This window comes from Convolutriloba macropyga, chromosome 4 (assembly GCF_964194025.1).
Source record: "Convolutriloba macropyga chromosome 4, txConMacr16.3, whole genome shotgun sequence".
In the NCBI taxonomy this organism is placed as follows: domain Eukaryota; kingdom Metazoa; phylum Xenacoelomorpha; order Acoela; family Convolutidae; genus Convolutriloba; species Convolutriloba macropyga.
In genome coordinates this window covers 33764797-33789526 of record NC_134471.1, presented here as the reverse complement: position 1 = coordinate 33789526, position 24730 = coordinate 33764797, and the positions used below count along the sequence as shown (strand labels likewise).

Genomic DNA, 24730 nt, shown 5'->3' with positions numbered 1-24730 from the left:
TACAGTTGACTTCCTAAGCAGTTCCCAATTAATGTATTTATTCATGATTAATTCTGATTAAGAGCAGGTCTCAAGCGCTTCCTTTGGACGGACAAACAGACCTATTTATATCTTTTTTTTTTGTAGCTGTTGGCTTTCATGGCTTTAAAATTAATTGTTTTCGAAAAACACAAAAATATTACTTATATTTGTTGTTTCTCTTTTTTTTTGTTTACTTGTTTCAGATTCTCAATAATGAGTTAATTATGTTGCATACCACGTTATTGGCGTTCGAGTAAGACTCAATTGAACAAATTTTGTGTGGAAAGTTTGACTTTACGGCTTCGACAGCATTTTCTCGCAAAGTTTAATTGAATTTTTGTTTGTTGTCTATATTACTTGTTCTTTTTGTAACCGCATAAAAAATTGGGTTAAAACAGGTCTTACTGCCCTCTTATAGAACCGTATGTGATCATAAACATCTTGGATGTTTTCAATTGCTATGTAATGGATTTTCATTACTCAGAAAATAATTGTTTTTAAAAACATAAGCCAAATTTTTTTAAGCGTTAAGTTTTGGTTTTCTGGTGTCGATACGACGAGAATTGACAATTTGTTTTTGGTTTTAGGGCATTGGCCACTTTTCACGTTTTTATTTCGTTTTGTCACATTATCACATTATTTACAGTTCACATATTAAAATATTGGCGACCAAAAAGCATACAATTGAACATAGAAAAGTAATAGATAATGGTTCCAATGGCTTCGAAACCCCTTTCTCGCAGTAAGAATTTAATTGAAATTTTCACATTTGTCTTTAAATGTAGGTTTTACTTTGCCTTTTGAGTCGTTTGAATTTTCCTGGATAAAGACAAGTCTGCTTGAGTTTTTGAGATGGAACAATTGAGCCGATATTCTGATTAGAGTAAAAAGCTGATGGTTTTCATGACTTTGAAAACAATTGTTTTCAAATATAAAAAAAGACGTTTTAACTTCGCATTTTGGCTCTCTTTTGTCAATTTGTCATCTAGTCTCGTTATTTACAGGTCACATATAACATTAATGTCCTCGAGGAAGGTGCAATTGTACAAAGTTTAATGTTATGAAGAAATTGTTAAGAATTTACTCGCTTCGACACGGGTTTTTGCGAAAAAAGTAAACTAAATTTTGATTTTTGTCCATAATTGACGTTCTTTTTGTATATATAAGACATATGCTGAATAACTGCAGGTCTCAAGCGCTTCCTTTGGATGGACAAACAGACCTATATATATCTTTCTTTTTTTAGCTGATGGCTTTCATTGCTTTAAAATTATTTGTTTTCGAAAAACACAAAAATATTACTTATATTTGTTGTTTCTCTTTTTTTTGTTTACTTGTTTCAGATTCTCATTAATGAGTTAATTATGTTGCATACCACGTTATTGGCGTTCGAGTAAGGCTCAATTGAACAAATTTTGTGTGGAAAGATTGGCTTTACGGCTTCGACAGCATTTTCTCGCAAAGTTTAATTGAATTTTTGTTTGTTGTCTGCATTAGTTGTTCTTTTTGTAACCGCATAAAAAATTGGTTAACAACAGGTCTTACTGCCCTCTTATAGAACCGTATGTGATCATAAACATCATGGATGTTTTCAATTGCTATGTAATGGATTTTCATTACTCAGAAAATAAATGTTTTTAAAAACATAAGCCAAATTTTTTTACGCGTTAAGTTTTGGTTTTCTGGCGTTGATACTACGAGAATTGACCATTTGTTTTCGGTTTTAGGGCATTGGCCACTTTTCACGTTTTTATTTCGTTTTGTCACATTATCACATTATTTACAGTTCACATATTCAAATATTGGCGACCAAAAAGCACAAACTTGAACATAGAAAAGTCATAGATAATGGTTCCAATGGCTTCAAAACCCCTTTCTCGAAGTAAGAATTTAATTGAATTTTTCACATTTGTCTTTAAATGTAGGTTTTACTTTGCCTTTTTAGTCGTTTGAAATTTCCTGGATAATGAAAAGTCTGCTTGAGTTTTTGAGGTGGAACAATTGAGCCGATATTCTGATTTGAGTAAATAGCTGATGGTTTTCATGACTTTGAATACAATTGTTTTCAAATATGAAAAAAAGACGTTTTAACTTCGCATTTTGGCTCTCTTTCGTCAATTTGTCATCTAGTCTCGTTATTTACAGGTCACATATAACATTAATGTCCTCGAGGAAGGTGCAATTGTACAAAGTTTAATGTTATGAAGAAATTGTTAAGAATTTACTCGCTTCGACACGGGTTTTTGGGAAAAAAGTAAACTAAATTTTGATTTTTGTCTATAATTGACGTTCTTTTTGTAGATATAAGACATATGCTGAATAAATTCAGGTCTCAAGCGCTTCCTTTGGACGGACAAACAGACCTATTTATATCTTTCTTTTTTTATCTGATGGCTTTCATGGCTTTAAAATTATTTGTTTTCGAAAAACACAAAATTATTACTTAAGTTTGTTGTTTCTCTTTTTTTTGTTTACTTGTTTCAGATTCTCATTAATGAGTTAATTAAGTTGCATACCACGTTATTGGCGTTCGACTAAGACTCAATTGAACAAATTTTGTGTGGAAAGATTGACTTTACGGCTTCGACAGCATTTTCTCGCAAAGTTTATTTGAATTTTTGTTTGTTGTCTGCATTAGTTTTTCTTTTTGTAACCGCATAAAAAATTGGTTAAAAAAACAGGTCTTACTGCCCTTTTATAGAACCGTATGTGATCATAAACATCTGGGATGTTTTCAATTGCTATGTAATGGATTTTCATTACTCAGAAAATAATTGTTTTTAAAAACGTAAGCCACATTTTTTTGCTTTTGTTCTTTTTTGTCTAAATGTTACCGACCCTTATTTTGGAGTGGTTGATTCATAATAATGGTTGATGTGATCAATCTAATGTGACATTTTAACTACACTCAGTTATTTGCGTTGTAGGCGATTTTTTTTGTTCAGACAGATTTCTTGAAAAAAAACTGTTCCTCATTTGGTAGACATTTATGCCAAAAATGTGGATGAGCGGGGTCGGAACTTTAAGTGCGAACGCACATTACCGAGTCTCCTTGTTTGATTATAAATTTACAAGACGCCACAAAACTGAAAATTTTCAAAAACATTGAAGATAAACTCTATTCTAATATTATTTTATTGAACTTTTGAGCGTGCGAATAGAAAAAAACACGTGAGAATGAACATTTCATTTGCTACCAAACGAAATAATATTGGTTACCAAAGAAAACATAGATTTTGAAAATTGGTACGCGTTAGACGAGAGTTTTGAATATATTTAAAAATTTCACGAATTTCGCTCGTTCAGTAAGATCTGACATATTTCAAATTTTTCGAAAAGCCTCTTGGGAGCTATGATCAAGCAGTTTTTTTAAGTTTGGAAAAATTTATACAAGCGTAAGAAATACATCACCAAAAATGATTTGTGTTAAATTTTTTAGCAGTATTACAACAGTTAGCAGGTGTAAACTTAGTGCTTTAACTCGATGTCACATTCTTTTTTCAGATCGGCTCTTCATAATTGGTTGCTTCATCTTGCTGGCATCTCTACAGTCAAATACAAATCTTTACCCATATATGGATGTGTCCCTTTTTTGATGTCTTTCGCTGTCCTTGAATGTGGTTTTGATCACATGATGTTTGATGCTGTCCGCACTGCCTTCAAAACTGCTATCTCTTTTCCTTTTTATATGTGAAACCCATAAGCACAGAATTCTTCAACAATTGAATCGAAACTTACTCTCACGATTTGAATAGCTTTCGAAAAAGTTGACAAACCGCGTATGAACAAACTTTATATTTAAAAAAGGGAGTTGAAAATATTGCAATTTCAGATTTAATTTTAAATTTAAATTTATTATTATCCTAATAACTCTCTAATAGTATATTTTTAAATTTTCTCTTTATTTTTATTCTCATTATTTGGGAAAAAATTTGGGAATGTCACCGCGATTGAATACATTTTCAGAATGGAGCTGTTTATTTTTGGATAATTAATGTCATTTTATTTACCTGAATTCATTTTTATCTTGTCATTGAATTTTTGTAGCGAAGACGGTGCAGTTTTTGTTCTGAGCTTTCTCTCAAATAGCTACACCTGCTTTTAAAAAGGGTTCTTTAAAAGGGCAATTGAGGATGAAATTTTCCGTATGACAGGTTTTGAAAAACTTTTTATTCATATTCAAGAATCAGACGTTCTGGTGCAAAAACCAGGTAAGTGCTTCCATTGTTCCACTTAAACCAAAAAGTATTGTTTTTGCTCGCAGCAGCGGATTTCGAGTGCTGTTTTTTGCTACCAGTTTTATTCAGCCTAATAATTCGTTCATGAAAACGAGGATATTCATGAGCTAGACACGTATGAAGGAAAGTGGGGAAGTGAAGCTGTCTGCAGTAATTAAAGCAAGAAAACCAAAATGGGATGAAGTCTTTAAATGAATACTTGACTGTATGAATAAACCTTTTCAAATATTGAGTACACATATGAAGAATCAAGCAATAATTATAACATGCAGCTGAGATAAATAATAATAAATGACGATAATATTCCTAAAAAAACTGAGAAGAATGTTGAATGCTGTAAGAGAAATCCGCAGAACTACCAGAAGATTCGCTCTTCAAAACTGGACCAAAGGTTTTTCTTTAAAAAATTCATATAGAACAAATCCCCTTTCAGAAGCCGTCGCAATGAATTTAGTATTTTCTTTATTAGGCGTTGAACCTCATTAAATGACAAATTTTTATCAAACTGAAGTTTTCTTTCAAAATCCGAGATGCCAATTATGAGGGAATAGTATCTTTTTCCGCGACTGTCGTGCAACAATCAAGTCAGAAGTAAAACTTGAAAAAACATTGACTTTTGTCCTTATCGCAACCAAAACGAGTTGGTTGTTCCCGCAACTTAAAACTGATATAAAAACTTACCAAACTAAACTGTCTAGAACAATGTAATTGAACCTTATCTACATTCTCTTACATTTTATGGTTTACCCCTCGTTCAAAGAACAAAACCTTCTTTCCCCAAAACAATTTTGAGGACAAAAGTCTCCCCTGTTACTGGCAAAAGTCTCTTAGGACACAAAAGAGACACAGTAAAGACACAGAAGAGACACAGTAAAGACACCGAAAAGACACCGAAAAGACACAGAAAAGTCACAGAAAAGAAAAGACAAGCAATTTTTTCAGCGACGAAGCCAAGATTGGGTTACAGACGTTACCCAGCAGACGATTTTTTTTTGGAAATTGGGTTTCAGACGTCACCCCGACGAGAGGATCTGTTTTTTTACTGGTTTCAGACGTCACCAGCAGAAGTCCGCCCGAGGTCTCAGACGTTACCTCAGATGTCCTGTTCCCCGGTTAGAGCCATCCAAAATCTCTACTTTTTTTTCGACAAAAAGCCTTCAAAAAATTGATTTTTGTCCCAAAAAAAAAACTTTTTGTTACTATAACACCTCGATTGATAAACCTTGACTAGTAATATTATTTTCAAAGCGAGTAAAGGCAATTTTCTAACTTTGAAAGAAAATTATGCGAAAAAAACGCACAAAATTTAGAGAAATGTTCCTTAAATCAGAAAAATCGAAAAACATAAGTTAGTTTTCTGACTATATATCCATTTGAATTGCGGAAAAAACTATTAAACCACCCTTCGGAATTGGCTTTCGATCAAACAAAAAGCCACTTTTATCGATATATCATAACAGCATTATATAAAGTAGAAATGTCAGAAAAAATTTTTTGAATTCAGAAAATTCAAAAAACACAATTTAGTTTTCTGACTACATATCCGTTTGAATTGCGGAAAAAACTATTAAACCACTCTTTTGAATTGGTTTGTAATCAAGCAGAAAGCTATTTGCATCGATATATCCAATCAGTATTATACAAATGAGAAATGTCAGAAAAAATTTTTTGAATTCAGAAAATTCAAAAAACACAATTTAGTTTTCTGACTACATATCCATTTGAATTGCGGAAAAAACTATTAAACCACCCTTCGGAATTGGCTTTCGATCAAACAAAAAGCCACTTTTATTGATATATCATATCAGCATTATATAAAGTGGAAATGTCAGAAAAAATTTTTTGAATTCAGAAAAGTCAAAAAGCACAATTTAGCTTTCTGACTACATATCCGTTTCAATTGCGGAATAAACCCTTAAACTACTCTCCTGAATTAGTTTGTAATCAAACAGAAAGCCATTTTCATCGATTTATCCAATCAGTATCATATAAATGAGAAATGTCAGGAAAAATTTTTTGAAATCAGAAAATTCAAAAAACACAAGCTAATTTTCTGACTACATATTCATTTGAATTGCCGAATAAACCACTAAACAAACCCCTACAACAAGTCATTGTCATTCGGTTTGATGGTTTCACCTGTATATGGAAGTAAATAGAAAGTCATTAGGCGCCACAGCAAATATCAAAACTTTCATTTGACGAAAATAACTAGCTTTTTAATTTTTTTTGGAAAAAACTTCCAAAACTTGATTTTTTGCAGAAGTCCTCGGTCTCAGACGTTGCCGTCTGCGAAGTCCCTTTATCCCTATTGGTTTCAGACGTTACCATCAGCAGAAGAGGAGTTTTCGAAGAAAATTGGTTCCAGTAGTCACCAGAAAATTTGATGTCTCTTTTTTTTCTACTTTCAATATTTTTGAAAAGCAGATCTCAGACGGTATCTGTGGGAGAAAGTTTTGAGAGTTTATTAGAGTCAATGCAATCTATAAATAACGAAAACAGAGTAAAAAACAGCAGACAAAGTCACACAGTTTTAAAGATAACGAAAAAGCTTTTGCAAAACCCGAAAAAAGACAATACACCAAAGAGTTCTAAAGATTTCCACAATATGATTCGTCTCTGCAAATTTCTAGCATTCAGTAGCCCTCCTGTAGCCCTTGTTGCCTAAACGCATCGCATTTTTACTAATTTCTTATCTTTAGCCGTCACAACAACAATAAACTCCTAGAAAAAGAACAGGTTTCAAAGTTATAAATTCGCAAAAACTGTGAGAGGTATTTATTAATCATAGTGTTTGGTTAGGGTTAGGGAGTTAAGACAAATTTTCTTGGGTAGTTTCATAAGCTTTCTGGTTGGTAATCTATTCCTATTTGAGGGAAACAGACGAGTGTTTTGAAGTTTTCAAGAAAAAGGAGTTTAATGTAACAATTATTTGAGTTCTGGTCTAATATTGGTTCAACTGCATAATTGTAGCAAAGCACAAGTTTCCTGTCAACTACAGTAGCCAGACACACTAGTTAAAACAGTTAAAGCCAGCTATTTAACCAAAACTTGTGTTAATTCAACAAAAAACAAGCAATTATTTAAGTCTGTTGAACGAAAGTCGATTAAAGCGCGCGAACGTTCGGAAAAGCTTTTAAGTTTTTTTTTTAGCGCAAAAGGCAAGATTTAGCACACAAAACACATTCTAGGACATCACTTTTTGAGAAAATTTGCGTCGCCGGTCTTTTGAACAAGAAAAAACTAGGATCATTAGCATTCAAACCTTAGACAACTTTTTTTTTTTTTTTTTTTACATCAAAAATTTGCGTCGCTCCGGTTCTAAGCCGTTTTTCACCTTCAGTAACGAGCTTCTTCACCTACATCATCAACAATCAGCTACAACAAAGCAGCAGCCACCAATATGTCAAAGCAGAACAGCGCTGAATGTCAGTTTGCCATCAATATGTTCAAAGCGACATTAATGTCAATGAAGAAACTGCTCGATCTCCTTGAGAAAACTGTGGAGCAGAAAAAGAGTTTCCGGTCATTGTCTTTGATGATCAACAAAATCAAAGGCCAGGAAACAGAGCTCAAGAAACTCTCAGAGGAAGTGATGAGACAGCAGCCACATCAGAGCACTGCATCATCAATATTGAATAGGCAAACGACACTAATAACTCGCCTCAATGAACTGGAACTGCAAGTTGATCTGTTGGACGACAATGGCCAGCTCAGTCAGTCTTCTAGTCGCATTAGAGATGATGTCAGCATGATCTCCAGCAGAAGAAACCTGTCTCGGCAATCAACACCTGCGCCCAGTGACGACAAGGAACGAATCCAGCATCAGCGCGACATAGAAGGAAAGCAGACCAGCAGTAACATCTTCAATCAGCCGCCTCCATTACCACCACGGCCAAGACAACCATCACTGTTTCTGCAAACATCTAATGAACCAGGACTTCAAATTCAACATGTGCTTGAAGCCCATCAAAGAAATCCTAAAAAGGAAGTTCATGAAAGTCTTCTAAAATCCAAAACTAAACTTGGAAACGAATTAAACGTTCCGAATCCTTTTCCCTGCTTTGACAAAGATATCAGCCAAAAATTCACATCTCCAACAAGATCAGGGAAACTTGAAATTGCCTCCAACCTGGTAAATAGAGATGTCTGCGATATTGAAACAGCTCAAATCAACTTGAGTGACAACTTTGACACGTCGCAGAACCTTTTGCCTCCAATCCAAAATTTGAACCTTTCAGGTAATCACTCACTTTCAAACCCCTTCATTTTGGCAGATCCAACTATTCAATTACAAGCAGATGGTCTTTTTGCCCAAAACTCGGCATTGGAGAAAACCCTTAATTTAAAGTTGCCAAAGCGAAGAAACAATCAGGATTCATATGCCAACAGAAATCCTCAATATCATAATTTTCCCAATCTACAACAGAATGTTGGACCTTCTGAGGTTCAAATAGGAACAAATGGATACCTCGATAGTCAAGTGTTGAACTGTGATCTGCAAAAACTCCCCTGCTTACCCACAGTGGCAAACAGAACCTCACATCTTCCAAGTACAACTGATAAAATAGTGGCAGAAAACAATTGCCTACAATCCAATCAATATATTAATCCTATAACTGGGGTACATTCCGCAAGTGTTCCTCCAATTACCGTACAACTGATGGAACAACAGCATCAAAATACCGTCTTAAATCCTGCAGCTCCTAATTTTCTGCCAGACCAGGTAGCTCCACAATCAAACGGAATTGCGGCTCCTCTGCAATTTCCACAACCTGTTAACAGTCAACACGGTTTTACCAGCACTTTCCCAGTTAACCAAAATGTGACACAACCCAGTCAGTTGTGTAACAACCAGTTTGTTCCTGACTCTCAAGTTCCATCGAACTGTCAAGCTCCATTAACTTCCACGATCCATGCCCCAATGTGCATTAATCAACACTCAAATCCTGCTGGACAAAATCAGTTGAGCCAGCCTTTAATTTACCAGAGTTTACTGCCCACTGTCAATCAACACATAAGCTCAGCATACTCGAACCCTAATGTAACACAGGAAAAAGGAAATGTTGATTTCAAGCATTCAATCAAATTGCCACCTTTGAAACTTCAGAATTTCAATGGTGATCCTATCCACTTTCACGAGTGGATCAATAATTTCAACACGATGATTCACAACAACCCTTCCATTACAGACACTCATCGTATAACTTACTTACAGAATTCTGTGAGTGGGAAAGCAAAAGACTTGATTCATGCTTACTCCTGCGATCCATCCTATTATCAGACAGCACTGAATGAACTAATCCGACATTTCGGTGATCGTACTATAGTTGTTAATGCGTTCATTAACAAGCTTGAAAACTGGCAAATGAACTTCCAAAACAAGCAAAGCTTCATTGCCTTTTCCTCATTTTTGAAAAGACTTGTGCAAGCCTTCCAATACCTTGGCTTTACAGCAGACCTCCAGTCTACAACACTCATTAAGAAAGCCAAAGAGAAAACGCCACATCATTTGGTTCTGAAATGGACAGAACATTGTCTCACCGAGCTCAACTCAGACCCAACTCTTGTGGATTTTCAACAGTGGTTGGGGCTCCAAGCTCAAATCTACGACAAAGTGAGTCGAGAAAGCAATCAAAGAACCATCAGTTCTCAAGCCTCAAAGTTTGTCAACTCGAACAACCCGCAAACTAAGCAATACAATGGCAATCTCTCAGTGTCAGTCAACAACGCATCAGCGGAAAACAGTAGAAAACAATGGAACTTTGGGCCTCAGCAAAAGCAACCGTCAATTTCACAAAACGTTCCGAACAAAACCTTTAACACAAAACGATCTTGTGAGAAGTGCAAACAAGAACACAGCATTGCCACATGCCCTGAGTATCAATTGTGCTCACCAAGTGATCGATACAACCTTGTCAGCCAAAATAATTTGTGTACAAACTGCTTGAGCAACAAACACCACAAACAATCGTGCCCATCGCAAAAACGATGTCAGGTTTGCAGTGGATTCCACCACACAACCCTTCATGATCCCGCCAAGCAAATCAAACGCCCTACAGCAGCTTTTTCTACTGAAGTTTTTTCTGGTAACAATCCAACAGCTTCGTCTAGTAGCAAAGCTTCAAGTCAAACTCCAAATACATCTTCTCAACAGAAAAGTCAAACAAACAAAGCCCCCAACAGCCGTTATGGCCAAACTTTCAACAACCAAAGCCAGCAAAACGTGCAACGACGTAATTTAAACGGCAATGCAATTAACCAATCGTTCAGCATTAACCAATGCTCAGAAACACCGAAGAATTGGTATGAGCAATTGCAGCTTATTCCAGTTTCATTCCTCAAGGGGAATAAAGCCTTCGATACCTACGCGCTCATAGACCCCGGTAGCCAATTCAGTTTTGTATTGGACGCCATAGCTGAATTTCTTGAGCTTCCCCGTGAAACACAACAGTCAGTACCACTACAATTTCTCAATACAGAGAACAGCATGTCCCTCTCAAAAATTGTTGAGCCAGTCACAATAACTCCATATAAGTCAACTGAAATTTCGTTTGAACTCTCTCGAACGTTCAGCACCCCGTCTCTGAACGTCGCAGCTGCAAAAACTTTTGAACTTAATCAAATTTGTGATGCCTTCAACAGTTTGCGCCACATACATTTCCCAGATATTGCCGATGGGAAAATCGGCGCCCTCCTCGGTGTTAACGCATTCGCATACACCTACCCTACACATGTTATACCTGGCAATCAAAATCAACCGTTTGGTGTGAAAACTAAACTTGGTTGGACCCTCGCTGGTGAATATGAGAATTGTATCTCAGCCACCACTCAACAGCCCGCAACTCAGCCGAAGAAATTTATTTTCCATGTATCAAGAAACAGATCAGATGAACCCGGACTTGACGAACTTGTTCAACAGTTCTGGAGTATTGAAGCTGATGGCATTCAGAAGGACCGTGAACAAGTTTACACAAAGCAAGAAGAACAGTTTCTTGATATTTTGAAGAACTCCATCAATCACAATGGTGAGAGATATGAAATCAAACTGCCTTGGAAATCAGAAATAAATTTGGAAAACAACTTCTATTCTGCACTGAACCAAGTCAAAAGCCTTAATACACGCCTTCAACGTAAACCTTTGTTGCAGGACAAATACAATGAGACTCTCTTGACAGACCTCGAGAAAAACTATGTCAAACCGGTGGAAATGCAAGATCCTCAACCAGACAGAATTTGGTACCTGCCACACCATCCTGTGGAAAATATCAATAAGCCCGGAAAAGTCCGCCGAGTTGCAAATGCCGCTTCAAAATTCCGCGGCCAATCGCTTAATTCAAACCTTCTTACAGGACCAGATCTCCTTAATAACCTTTTAGGTGTCCTGATGAGATTTCGAGAACATCCCGTTGCAGTTCTTGCGGACATCGAAGGCATGTTTATGCAAATCGCCATCCATCAGATTGATCAATCTGCTCTTCGATTTCTTTGGTTAGCAGACAATCAGATACAACAGTACCAATTTAGCAGACTCATCTTTGGAGCAATTTGCTCACCTTCGTGCGCAATATACGTTCTTAACCATTGTGCCAAAGAAAACAGTCAACAATTCCCAGAAGCCCTCAAAGCCGTCAGAAAGCACTTTTACATGGATGACTACATCCAATCACATGCAACAGAACAAGACGCTTGTAAGGCAGTTTTTCAAACAAAAAATTGTCTGCAAACAGGTGGGTTTCGACTCACAAAATTTGTTTCAAACAGCTCTCTAATTCTAAACCAAATCCCTCCAGAAGACAAAGAGAACAAGACAGATATTGTTAGAGTTCTTGGTGTTAAATGGAATCTTGAGAAAGACTGCTTTTTTATGAAACCTCTCACTGATTTCCCAAAAGATGCCTCAGCATACACTCAACGTAAGATCTTTAGTCTTGTCTCCTCGATCTTCGACCCAATAGGAATAATGTCGCCATCAACGATCCGTTTCAAAATAGTTCTTCAAGAAGTGTGGAAACTTGGGAAAAAATGGGACGATCAAATTGCCCCTCAAGTAGTTAAACCACTTCAAAAGAATTTGGATTTATACTTTTCTTCCCCAGAAGTGACATTGAACAGAACTCTGAATAAGAGTTGCCATTCACCAGAAAGTGAAAATGAAATCCATACATTTGTCGACGCCTCAGCTGTAGCAGTTGCAGCCGTTGCATACTTGAAAACAGTTCCTAACTCAGCCACTGATGTTGAAACTTGTTACCTAATAGGCAAATGCAAAGTTGCCCCAATTAAACAAATCAGCATACCCAAATTAGAGTTGGAAGCCGCAGTCATCGGATTGCGCCTTCTTTCAACCATCATGAAAGAGTCATCATTTCACATTACTCGCTCTACACTCTGGACAGATAGTCAAGTAGTACTTGACTGGTTATCGACAACCAAGAAGCAACCTGTTTTTGTTGCGAATCGCCTCAAAGAAATCCTTGCATCAACTGATGCTTACCAATGGAAACACGTTGCCACCAAAGAAAATCCAGCTGACCACGGGACCCGTGGTCTCAACCCAGACGAAATTACAGCCAAGTGGCTAACAGCGCCAGCATTTCTTTCCACAAGACAGCTCAGCGCTGCTGAAAACTCTTCAAAGCATGTGTTAGCAACGCATGAAATTTCACGCAATTTGTCGGAGCAAATAATCGACCCGACACGGTTCTCAACTTGGAACAAGTTGCTCCTGACTTTAGCAACAGTCTTCAATTTGCTCTTTCGGATCAAAAAGCAAAGGCCTAAAGATCACCAGTATATAACAGAAGACGTCATTCTTGCAAGAAATCAGCTGATCAAAATTTCACAGCAAAATTTCTTCTTCTCAACAATCCAAGCCCTGAAACGTGGTTCCAGGATAGATTCAAAGTGCAAAATCCGTTCGCTCAACCCAATGTTGGACAACAATGGAATCCTTCGGTCATGCGGAAGACTGCAATTTGCGCCAGATAACCTCGAAGTTGAGAAATTTCCGATTATACTGCACGCAAAGGACAAGATAGCGAGACTCTATATAGAGCATGCACATAACATTTGCGTTCACCAAGGAACAGAGCCAGTGAAAGCTTTTGTGCAGCAAAGATACCGCATCATTGGACTCAGAAAAACACTTTTGAGTATAAAGTACAGATGTTTTCTCTGCAGACGATTTGCCGCTCAAAACATTCAACCCGTCATGGCTCCCCTCCCTGCCTGCCGTTTCCCGACAGACTCTACCCAGTATCCTTTCGCGAACAGCGGAGTCGACTTTTTTGGACCCTTTTATATAGAGGATGCCAAAGGACAGATTGAAAAACACTACGGCCTCATCTTCACTTGCCTGGTTACTAGGTGTGTCCATCTAGAAGCTTGTCCCGATCTCAACACTGACACTTTTTTAAACGCCTATCGACGTTTTGTAAGCCGCAGATGCCAGCCAACAACAATGCTCAGCGACAATGGCAAGACATTTATTGGTGCATCTGAGGAACTAAAAAGATCTGTGAAACGTCTCGACAACGACAAAATCTACAAAGCAATGGCAGCAACGAACACAACCTGGAAGTTCAATCCTCCCTATGGACCTCATTTTGGCGGTATTTGGGAGCGCTTGATCCAGACCGCGAAACGCACTCTATTGATCATTCTAGGCTCCAGAAGGCTGTCGCTTGATGTGTTCAGGACAATTTTGGTCGAGACCGAAGCTATATTGAACTCCAGACCACTAACGATTGTCGCTGACCTTCCAGAAAATGAAATGCCTCTCACGCCAAACCATTTTCTGATCAACAGACCGTTCAACTCTCTCCCACCAGGAAAGTTCGACAGCCAAGAACCCGCCAGTTTCAAGTCTTGGAAGAATGTGCAGCAAATGGTCAACCATTTCTGGAAACGACTCGTCAAGGAGTATCTTCCGACACTGTTAAAGAGGTCCAAATGGAGCGATAGTGACCAAACACCACTCAGAGTCAACGACATCGTTTGGATTCTGAAAGATATGACTCCACGTGGAATTTGGCCCCTTGGACGTGTTCTTGAAGTCTATTCTGGACGAGATGGACAACACCGTGTGGTGAAGGTGAAAACGGCTTACGGCACGTACGTTCGTCCGGTCTCCGCCCTCGCACGTGTTTTGGCTGATTAGCCTATTTTTTCTTGACCTTTTTTCGAAACGGTTTTCTAGGCAACTTGGGTTACACCCTCTTCGACGATCTGGTCAAACGTCTGTGATGTGTTAGTTGGCCTCCTCTTTCCTCTGGAGCATGTCGTGCAACAATCAAGTCAGAATTAAAACTTGAAAAAACATTGACTTTTGTCCTTATCGCAACCAAAACGAGTTGGTTGTTCCCGCAACTTAAAACTGATATAAAAACTTACCAAACTAAACTGTCTAGAACAATGTAATTGAACCTTATCTACATTCTCTTACAGCGACGAACAATATTTTTGTCCGTTTTTTTGTAAGCTGCTGCGAGAAAATTTATGCACCTTTGGCAGCGTCGACGGTTAATGACTCCCAGCTTGATGTTGCAGTAGCCACCATAATTTTTGTAACACAATTTTGAATAGCTTATGCAATAATATCAATAAAAGCGTATGAGCAATTTTTTGAAAAATTGAGTTCCCGGGTCGAGACCAAATGGTTAACTTCTAAGAACTTGCAAATAGAATGGTTAACTTGTAAGAACTTGCAAGCCAAACGGTTAAGTGGTAAGTTTCAGTCCAAACTGAAAAACACATTAAAAAAAATTTATGACCAACTTCATATGACATTAATGCCAGTTATATCAAAGTTTCTTGAATTAATGTTAATTTGACGAAAAACGACTCTTCTTGATCTGTACTAGAGAAAAAATTTCATAAACAATTTGACTGTTCAAATTTTCTGAGTTGAATAATTTTTTTGTTAAGTTGGGAAGAGAACTTAGTCCACATTAAAAACTTTTGCGCGTGGTTAACTCGATTAAAAAAATTATTGTTGTTTTCCGCGACTTTGTGGGAAAACATTTAAAATTAACGCTTGATTTTTTTATTTTTTTCTCTGCACTTTTGAGAATAACGTTTTTAATCTTTCTTGTTGACATTCTCTACAAAAAAAATAAAAAACTACACATATTGATCAACTGATATTTCATTGAGTAATGAAATTTATCAAGAGTGTGAAGGTCGCGCTTTCCCTAAGAGAAGTTGCTACCTAGCCGAAATTGAAAAGAAGTCATTTTTGGCAAACATTGTGCCGTGCAACGTTTTGTTATCATCTGGGCCGATTTCAACTTCATAATTGAGATTATTGCAATTTCTGGTTTAATTTGAAAATTAGAAATAGTATTGGCAATTCTCTAAGAGTAACTTAACTACGTTCTTCTTTTTGCTTCGGTACTAGTGAAAAACATGAACGAAAGTCTTATCAAAATTCAGTTTTGTGATAAGTTTTTCCAAAATCTTCGCTCGCAAGTTAATATAGGTCAAATTATTGTTATCTTTCATTACGCCAATAAAACTAAAAATGAAAAAGAAAATCATATTAGATGAAAATAAAAATTTCACTACTTAGAGCCGCTAACCTAACACGAAACCGCTGCAAACATTTTATCGTGTAATTGATTGGACCTGATTGTTCCGACCCCACTTGTCCACTTGTGAGGGGAGGAACTATATACTCAAATGGTTTTTTTTTGTTTAGACAATTTCTTCCGATCGATATATTCATCGTAGAGAAGTGTGAGTAGTATCATTAAAAACTCATCCCGTGAAGAATTAAAAATTAAAAAGTTTTTTGTGAATTTTGTTTTCTTTTCGAGGAGCTATTGAGGTTTAAAGTTTCATGTGAACACGGAATATTTTGGGTTCATTTTGTTCACTTTTACCGTATTTTTTGTTCAAATAAACACTTTTTCTACAATAATTTTAATTCAAATTTTTATTTTACGCTACAAAATGTATCATTTTGGTGTTCCTAATAGACAGAAAGCGATTAAAGAGACTAGTTCTGGTCTCATAGGGAAGTTTACTATAAAAAAAATTCGAATTCTGTTTGAGAGCTGTTTTTTTTTAGAAAAATTTTTTTCTTTTTTTGTTTTTTAAGTCACTAACAGAATAGTCACCTTTCATATCAGGGATCTGTTAATAGCAAACCTCCTTTACAGTCCAATGATGCCCAATGAACAGAAGGTTAGCTTGCAAGGAATTGCTCATTTTTTTTGTCTCTACCTCTGAGTGTTCGAAAATTTTAATGAAGTTTTGACTTTCTTTTTGCACTTTTACTGAGTTTTTGAAATCCTATGGCATAAATAAGATAACTAAAAATGCAAAAGTCTTCCTAATGAGCTTTAGTTGAACCTATCTAGTGCTATGAGTGGACAACTAATAGCTGTTAAGACTTTGAGAATAATTATTTCAAAAAATTTTTATTGAACGTGAACTGATCTTAAACTTAGTTTTGTGAACTGTAAGTCAATCTCATTAATCACAGTATCCATGTCTTTTCTACTGCAACCAAAATTAACATGATTGGTGGTTTTATCTTCAATTATTGGTTTTATGTCTTCGATATAACGAGTTTTCATAAATTTTTTAATTTTTTTGGAATTAGTTTCTTAATTTGGTTTTTTTTTAAATCTTATCACTTTAAACTAATATTGATACGTCCTAATGGCTCAGAGAAGTTGTTAAAATAAAAGTGGATAAAGTTTTCACAGAAAAGTTTTTGGATTAAATGGCTTCGACACTGTCGTCTCGCACTTTTCTACTGAATTTTCGAATCTGTTGATTTTTTGAAGACTTATAGCTAAAAAAGAACAATGCTATTGCTGTAAACAAGTTATTTGAAAAAAGAAACGTTTTTACAGAAAAGTTCTTTTTTTAATGGCTCCGATTTTTTCCTCTCATTTGTTTGAGTTTGCTGTTTCTGCTTTTTTTTGTTCTTCTGGTAGTCGCAAATGCTGAAAGGTCACAAGCTTCTAATTGAGGGTTGAATGATTGATATCACTTTTTTGAAGTCAGTTCAGAGCGAATAGTCTCAATGTTTATTATTTTATTTGTTTTCAAAAAAATTTTGTTTCAGTTTTTGTTGCTATCTTCAGCTTGTTACTTGTTCTCATTATTGAGAAGTCCCGTCCAATTCCTTGTAATTCAAAACTTAAATTTCCTATTAATATTATTTCATAACTGATGTTTTGTTTGTGGGACAATATGCGTTCTCCTAAATATTTTGCGAGTGGTCAATATTTTTGTTTTTTTTTCTCTTCTTTTGCCACATTCGCGTAGCAACAGAGGCGATTTACTTTCAAATGAGGCCCAATTGAACTTATTTAACTGTTCAAAATAATCTTAGCGCAATAAGTAAAGATAACAATTGAAACAAAAACAAAACTCAGATAATAGCTAATGATTTTAATGGCTTCAATATTTTGTGTTTTCGCAGATTGTTTGTAATTTTGAGTTTTTCTTTGACTTTAGGCCGTTTCCATGGCTTAGTCTAACCAAAGACAGGTTCTATCAGGAGGACAAGTTTCGTAGCAACTTCTTAGTAAATTTATCCAAGTTGGCAGATCTCTTGAGCGCTGTAATGAGGCATGGCAATATGTAATTCAATTAGTAGTTTGGGTGTGTATGATTTTTTAAACTCAAACATGTATTTTTGGTTATCTCTTCATTCGGTTGGCAATTAAGTCAAAATGTAGATCAGCTCGTGTTGGAACATCATGTGCAAATGCACATTAGCGTAGCGAGCCTCGATGTTTGATTCGAAAAGAATTATGGTTTTTATCCTCGTTAGGCATGATTTATCCTCGTTAGGCACGATCATCGTTAGGCATTATCCTCGTTAGGCAAATCCTAGTTAGGCATTATCCTCGTTAGGTATGATTCAAGCATGATTTTAAGAGTAAATTCATTTTCGTTTTTTTTTCACTTAAAAAGACAATTCTAGTTAAATGGCCTAATTGTTTTACTGTTTGCCAAGTTGTTACGCTAACGTCGGAGTTTCATAGAAAAAAAAACAAGAATAGATGGTTGCTCAGTCTCCAGCTAAATAATGTCTCTTTGTATCCGAAAAACAAACTTTGTCGCTTTTCACAGCGGAAGAATGGAAAATGCAGATATTGTTAGCTTTTCATCTTGGACTTTTCAACCGAAAATATTGGTTTTAACAATTTTTGTCACAATTTTTATGGTTTTCTAACAAAGAGGATAGTTTTTACTGAGTACTGGTTAAGTCAGTCTAAATGAACTTGATATGAACCATCTCTGAACAATCTTTCTGATGAAGTTTTGCTCTGGAGAGCGACCTCTATGGCCAAGGACATTAATCAAATTCAAGGACATTAATCAAAGACATTATGTTTACAAACAACTCATTGTTTGGTTTTAATTACTCAATTAAATTGTTTTCAACATAATTACAATTCAAAATGATACACTTCATTAATATGGCTTCGTTCCTGCTTTTACTTTTATTCAAAACCTTTTTCATTTCATTATCGCTCGGAGTGCAATTTGACAACAGGGGCTCTGGTGTGAGCAGGGAGGTGTTTCATTTTACATTTCAAAAAACTCGCTTAATGAACCTCGGTTTTAGAAACGACCAAAACACTTTGGGCTGGGCAGATCAATTTTGAGTAAAGTTGCACTCAGTATGGCAGAACGGTTTAAGAACGGTTGTGAATCATTTCGTATATAAATTGAGCCCAGAATTTAAAAGCAGTTTTTTCAGACATGCGAAATTTATACATTGATAATTTCTCTTGACATAGAAAACCCCGGTTGAGGTTTTTGTTCATGGATCATGATAATGCCCATCCAGACAATTTTTGCTTGTTGCAATACACAATTAGATCCAAATTATCTTCCAAACTATGGCTCAAATCGAGACTTTGGCTGAATTTGAGCCGTAGTTTATGTGCGTTCAAAGTTCATGTGCGTTCTTGCGGTCGTTCGAAAATAGCTGTGAAAAGACCAATCCAGACCAAATTGCGATAAGATCTAGCCTTTAACTCATTTAAGTCATAAAATCATTCAGGCAGACTGGAAAAGTTCATGATTGAGGAACCGGCTCCTTCGTGTTTATGAAAATTGCGAGCTTAAAAAAAGCCACTGATGAAGACCGAAAAAACCAAAAATGAAGAATTTATAAGAGTTTTCTCGATAATGAAAAAGCTGTCCATTATGATATAAGTTTTAATCCTGTTTTTAAAGATTCCGATCAATTTTTTACTTCATAGAAAAGACAATTTTGATGAAAGAAACCTTAGAAAACATTGTAACCGCGATAGAAATGCCTCAAAAATTTTCACAGCAAAAAAGTTTTGTCCACGCTTTGCAGTTGTTACTATTAGTCAGTATGCCAAGTTACCTTAACTTGTCATCAATAAAAAAAACTATTTCAAAGAAAAACATAATGAAATATTGTCTGTGAAAATCCTGCAAAATCATGTACTTCTTTTTTTAAAAAAAAACTGCTTTGAATGACATGGAAGGGGGTCAGAATTTTTGGTGTACGTTTTTGTTCAATTAGGTGTCGCAAATAATCAACCGCAAGTGTTTTTGTTGTTTATAGGATCACAAAAAATATACTTCAATGTTGAGTTTGAATTAATTTATTTAAAAAAAGCATGAAAAAAATGTAGAAGGGAAATGCAAAAAACTCCAATGTTGTCCATATAAAGTGTTCCTTTAATTCTTCTTACCTTGAATTCTAGACAGGCCCAGCTGAAAAGCTTCTGTTAGGGTAATTTTGACTTGGCACAAATTTAGGTAAAAATTTTTTTAGTTTCTATTTCAATCAAATTTGTTAAAAGTTTCTCAAGACGGTTTTCTTTTTTAAAAGCAAGCTTTGAACCTCCGGGTCAAGGCGCTGATCAATTTTTCTTTAGAGGCGTTATAAAATATTTTGCGAAGATCTAATTGGTAATCCCTAAAGTAATCATTCTGATTTAATCAATGTCTTTGTTGATTTCCACGATTCGGAGTTTTTCAAACAATCTTGAGGGGCGTAGGATCAGGAAAAATTTTTAAAAAATTATGTTTAGATTGCAAAGTTTTGAATCAATATTTCTTTTGAGTCACTTTTAATCAGAGCGGTTTTCTGACAGCATCTTGATCCAATTTGACCTAATAGTACTTCGTACTTAAAAACAAAATCAACAGCGTTGTTAAAAACGGCTCATCATTATACAACACATTTAAGATACAGGGGAAAACAATTATGTATGAAAAATTGGACATTGTTAAAAGAAATCGTGCGCAGCTAAACAACAGACTTTTGAGTCATAAGTTAAGCGAATTGCAGACAGTAAAGCCTAATATTTGACATGATCAGAAAAGGGGCAGCCAGGAAACCACCACTGAGTTTTGAATGATTCAGTGTTTAAACGCTTTGACGAATAGGTCCGGGTGCATAAAAATTAGTTCAACCGAGTTCTTGAGACCAGAGCTTTTCAGACACACTTAACTATTTGTTTTTAATCCTTACATAGTAAAAATGAAATGATCAAAATGTGGCCAGAGTAGACTTAGGAGCTGACTTCGTTCAGTGCTGACTTAATGAAACCTATTAGCCTAAACTTCTCAACTAATTGTAAAGTTCTGTTTGATATTCACAAAAGTGTCTCTTGAAAAATGTCTAAGGTGCATACATTTTGTAAACAAATTGCATTATATCTAAACTGGCAACAATTTTGGAGTTGGCGGGCAAATGTAGTTGAATAATTTTTATGCTGTTGTTGTGAATCGGCGAAGCCTGCAGCCAGTCTCCATATATTTAGGATTAGAAAATTTTCTTGAGAACTCGGAAACAGCTCTTTTAAGTTGTATCTACAGAACAACAAATCAAAACCTAAATTGAAAATATTGATGTTGAGAGAGCAGCTTAACACTGTCTCAAAAATTTTTTGAGATAGTTGGCTCTCAAGCAAACAAATGAACTTGTTACTGTATATCTCATTTTTTTCCAGAACAAGTATGATAGATTTTGGAGACTAACTCAGATTACTTCAGCATTCAAAATCAGTGATGAAAAAGGATATATAAAGGCTGGAGAAATGATCTTCCAAAAGCATGTTCATCAAATATTATTTCATGTGCATGATTGAATTACATGTAATTCTTAAACTTTTTCGTGAAAAACAATCTTTGATTAAGTTTTTAAGATGCACATATAATTTTGAACAATTAATTAGCCGCAATTTTTTTCTCTTTGAATGTTTAATTAGCCACGTTAATTAGTCAGGTTCTGGGTTCTGCTCTATGCCCTCAATTTCCTGCTCAGTTATTTACCATGACCTCTTCATCATTAAGCACACAACAATTGTCCGGGTAAATGAAGTACTAGCTTAACTGTTAACTGCCACACGACATGTTGTGGACTCATTGGGAAAAAAATTTGAATTGTGAATGGAAATAACATTTTTGCCTTTAAAAGTAAATTTAGTTTAAAATAATAAACTATTAATTGAAATAAGGTTTATGAAAATGAAACTAAGAATGAAATAATACAATTCTGTACAAACTCATTAAAAAAGGTCATTTATGAACAGCAAAACCAAAACTAGTAAATGGTAGTAGTAGTAGAATTAGAAGTAGTGGTAGTAGTAGTAGTAGTAGTAGTAGTAGTAGTAGTAGTAGTAGTAGTAGTAGTAGTAGTAGTAGTAGTAGTAGTAGTAGTAGTAGTAGTAGTAGTAGTAGTAGTAGTAGTAGTAGTAGTAGTAGTAGTAGTAGTAGTAGTAGTAGTAGTAGTAGTAGTAGTAGTAGTAGTAGTAGTAGTAGTAGTAGTAGTAGTAGTAGTAGTAGTAGTAGTAGTAGTAGTAGTAGTAGTAGTAGTAGTAGTAGTAGTAGTAGTAGTAGTAGTAGTAGTAGTAGTAGTAGTAGTAGTAGTAGTAGTAGTAGTAGTAGTAGTAGTATAGTAGTAGTAGTAGTTTGTGGCGCAACTAGTCGTATCTCAGCCTTCAAACACCAAAGCAATGACTCCTGGCAGAGACATCTAGCCAGTCACGACTAACCATCAGCACGGAGGTGCTGCTGGGAACGAAAAAGAAAGCGGGCTGGTTCGAAACACAAGATGGCCGGAAGCTAAGATTGAAAAGCTTAGCGGTGGCTAAGCCAGCGTTGGTAGCTTCACAACAACAATCTGCGGTAGCAGATTCAGAGTCGCTAGAAAATCAGAGTCGGTCAGTGGTGGCTGACCAAGAGTCTTTAAGATGTCAGAATTGTCAGCGGCAATTCAGTACAGTTACCGGACGCAAAGTGCATCAAACAAGATTCTGCAAAGCCGGTTTGTCAAAGAATGTCGTCGACAAGTCAAAGTTCGAGCAACTAGAGGCGAGCCTTACCTGTGACAAGTGTGAAAGAAAGTTCAAAACAGTCAATGGCCGAAAAGTTCACCAATCGAGATACTGTGGCAAACCTAAAGCAGCTGCCACACGCGTGTTTTCCTGCAAAGTACAAGATGTTCTCGGAAACGAGTTTGAAAACATAGAAGCGTTCAAGTATCTCGGATCATATGTCAGCCTCAAGCATGGAGACCTGCAGGAAGTCAATTGCAAACTTGCAGAAGGTAGACAACGGTTTGCTACCTTCCAAAATCTCTGGAAGAGCAAGCCGATCAATACGTCCATGATAGACGCGCTCCTGGGGGGCAACGGAAAACGTGGATGAGTCAAATCGAAGGAGACTGTGTACGAAACAAAGTATCGTTCACCAGATTGCAGGAGAAAGCAGCAACCGGGTCAAAGAATGCCTTCAACAATTTCGTCGTACAGCACTTCACAGAATAACCAAACAAATAACTCTTCTTGTTTTGTTTGTATTTGTTGCCAACCGTGCCTTTATTTCATATTTGGAATTAAAGTGTTGAAACAGTAGTAGTAATAGTAGTAGTAGTAGTAGTAGTAGTAGTAGTAGTAGTAGTAGTAGTAGTAGTAGTAGTAGTAGTAGTAGTAGTAGTAGTAGTAGTAGTAGTAGTAGTAGTAGTAGTAGTAGTAGTAGTAGTAGTAGTAGTAGTAGTAGTAGCATAAACATCATAAGAAACAGCTATGATGGATTCAAATGTCGAGTCAAAGCCGAAGGTGAGAAAGGACGCTTATTTGATGTCAGAACGGGCGTTAGGCAGGGTGATGTGTGGTCCCCAATCCTATTCGGCCTTGTCATCAACTACATTTGGCTAACTCGGTGCATGGAGGATTAGACATTGGGAGATTGGTGGCTGACTTAGATTTTGCTGATGATGTTGCTCTCGTGGGGGTCTCAGACAGTGAGGTGCAAGAAAACCTACATCGAATCGAGGCCCTTGCGGAAGCCGCTGGTCTGAAGATTAATGTGGCCAAAACAAAGAATATGGGCGTAAAATGCGACAGCCCAAATGTTGTTGCAGTGCCTAGTATCCAACAGAACGTGGAGATACTCACTGGAACACATAAAGGCAAACTAGGACTCCTGACAGAGACATCTAGCCAGTCACGACTAACCATCAGCACGGAGGTGCTGCTGGGAACGAAAAAGAAAGCGGGCTGGTTCGAAACACAAGATGGCCGGAAGCTAAGATTGAAAAGCTTAGCGGTGGCTAAGCCAGCGTTGGTAGCTTCACAACAACAATCTGCGGTAGCAGATTCAGAGTCGCTAGAAAATGAGAGTAGGTCAGTGGTGGCTGACCAAGAGTCTTTAAGATGTCAGAATTGTCAGCGGCAATTCAGTACAGTTACCGGACGCAAAGTGCACCAAACAAGATTCTGCAAAGCCGGTTTGTCAAAGAATGTCGTCGACAAGTCAAAGTTCGAGCAACTAGAGGCGAGCCTTACCTGTGACAAGTGTGAAAGAAAGTTCAAAACAGTCAATGGCCGTAAAGTTCACCAATCGAGATACTGTGGCAAACCTAAAGCAGCTGCCACACGCGTGTTTTCCTGCAAAGTACAAGATGTTCTCGGAAACGAGTTTGAAAACATAGAAGCGTTCAAGTATCTCGGATCATATGTCAGCCTCAAGCATGGAGACCTGCAGGAAGTCAATTGCAAACTTGCAGAAGGTAGACAACGGTTTGCTAACTTCCAAAATCTCTGGAAGAGCAAGCAGCTCAGCGTGCACCTCAAGTGCAATTTGTACAAAGCACTCGTTTTATCAGCCGTGCTGTACAGCTCAGAGACTTGGACTCTTTCGAAATTAATGGAAAGAAAACTTGAGAGTTTCCACTGTGGTTGTCTTCGGAGAATTCTACGTGTGTCATATCTGGAGAAAGCAACGAACGAAGAAATTATGTCAAGATCACGAATGCCCCAACTATCCACGATGATCATGCTCAAACGGATAAAATGGTACGGACCCATCCAGAGAATGGAACCAGGAAGATTAGCCCGCAGTGCCTTCGATTGGGACCCGCCCGATCAATACGTCCATGCTAGACGCGCTCCTGGGGGGCAACGGAAAACGTGGATGAGTCAAATCGAAGGAGACTGTGTACGAAACAA

At 36.7% G+C, this 24730-nt stretch overlaps 2 protein-coding genes across 4 annotated transcripts in view; both read left to right on the top strand.

Moving 5' to 3' along the window:
- The window catches only part of LOC142338401 (uncharacterized), a 68810-nt gene extending 64756 nt beyond the window's left edge, over positions 1–4054 (top strand). For both annotated transcript variants that reach the window (XM_075388160.1, XM_075388159.1), the window contains one exon: positions 3526–4054. In XM_075388160.1, coding sequence (XP_075244275.1) covers positions 3526–3617 — 92 coding nt within the window. In that variant the 3' untranslated portion in view covers positions 3618–4054. The remainder of the gene's footprint in view (positions 1–3525) is intronic.
- Positions 1–24730, top strand: part of LOC142337630 (uncharacterized) — a 448376-nt gene that overhangs the window by 119846 nt on the left and 303800 nt on the right. The window lies entirely within an intron of this gene.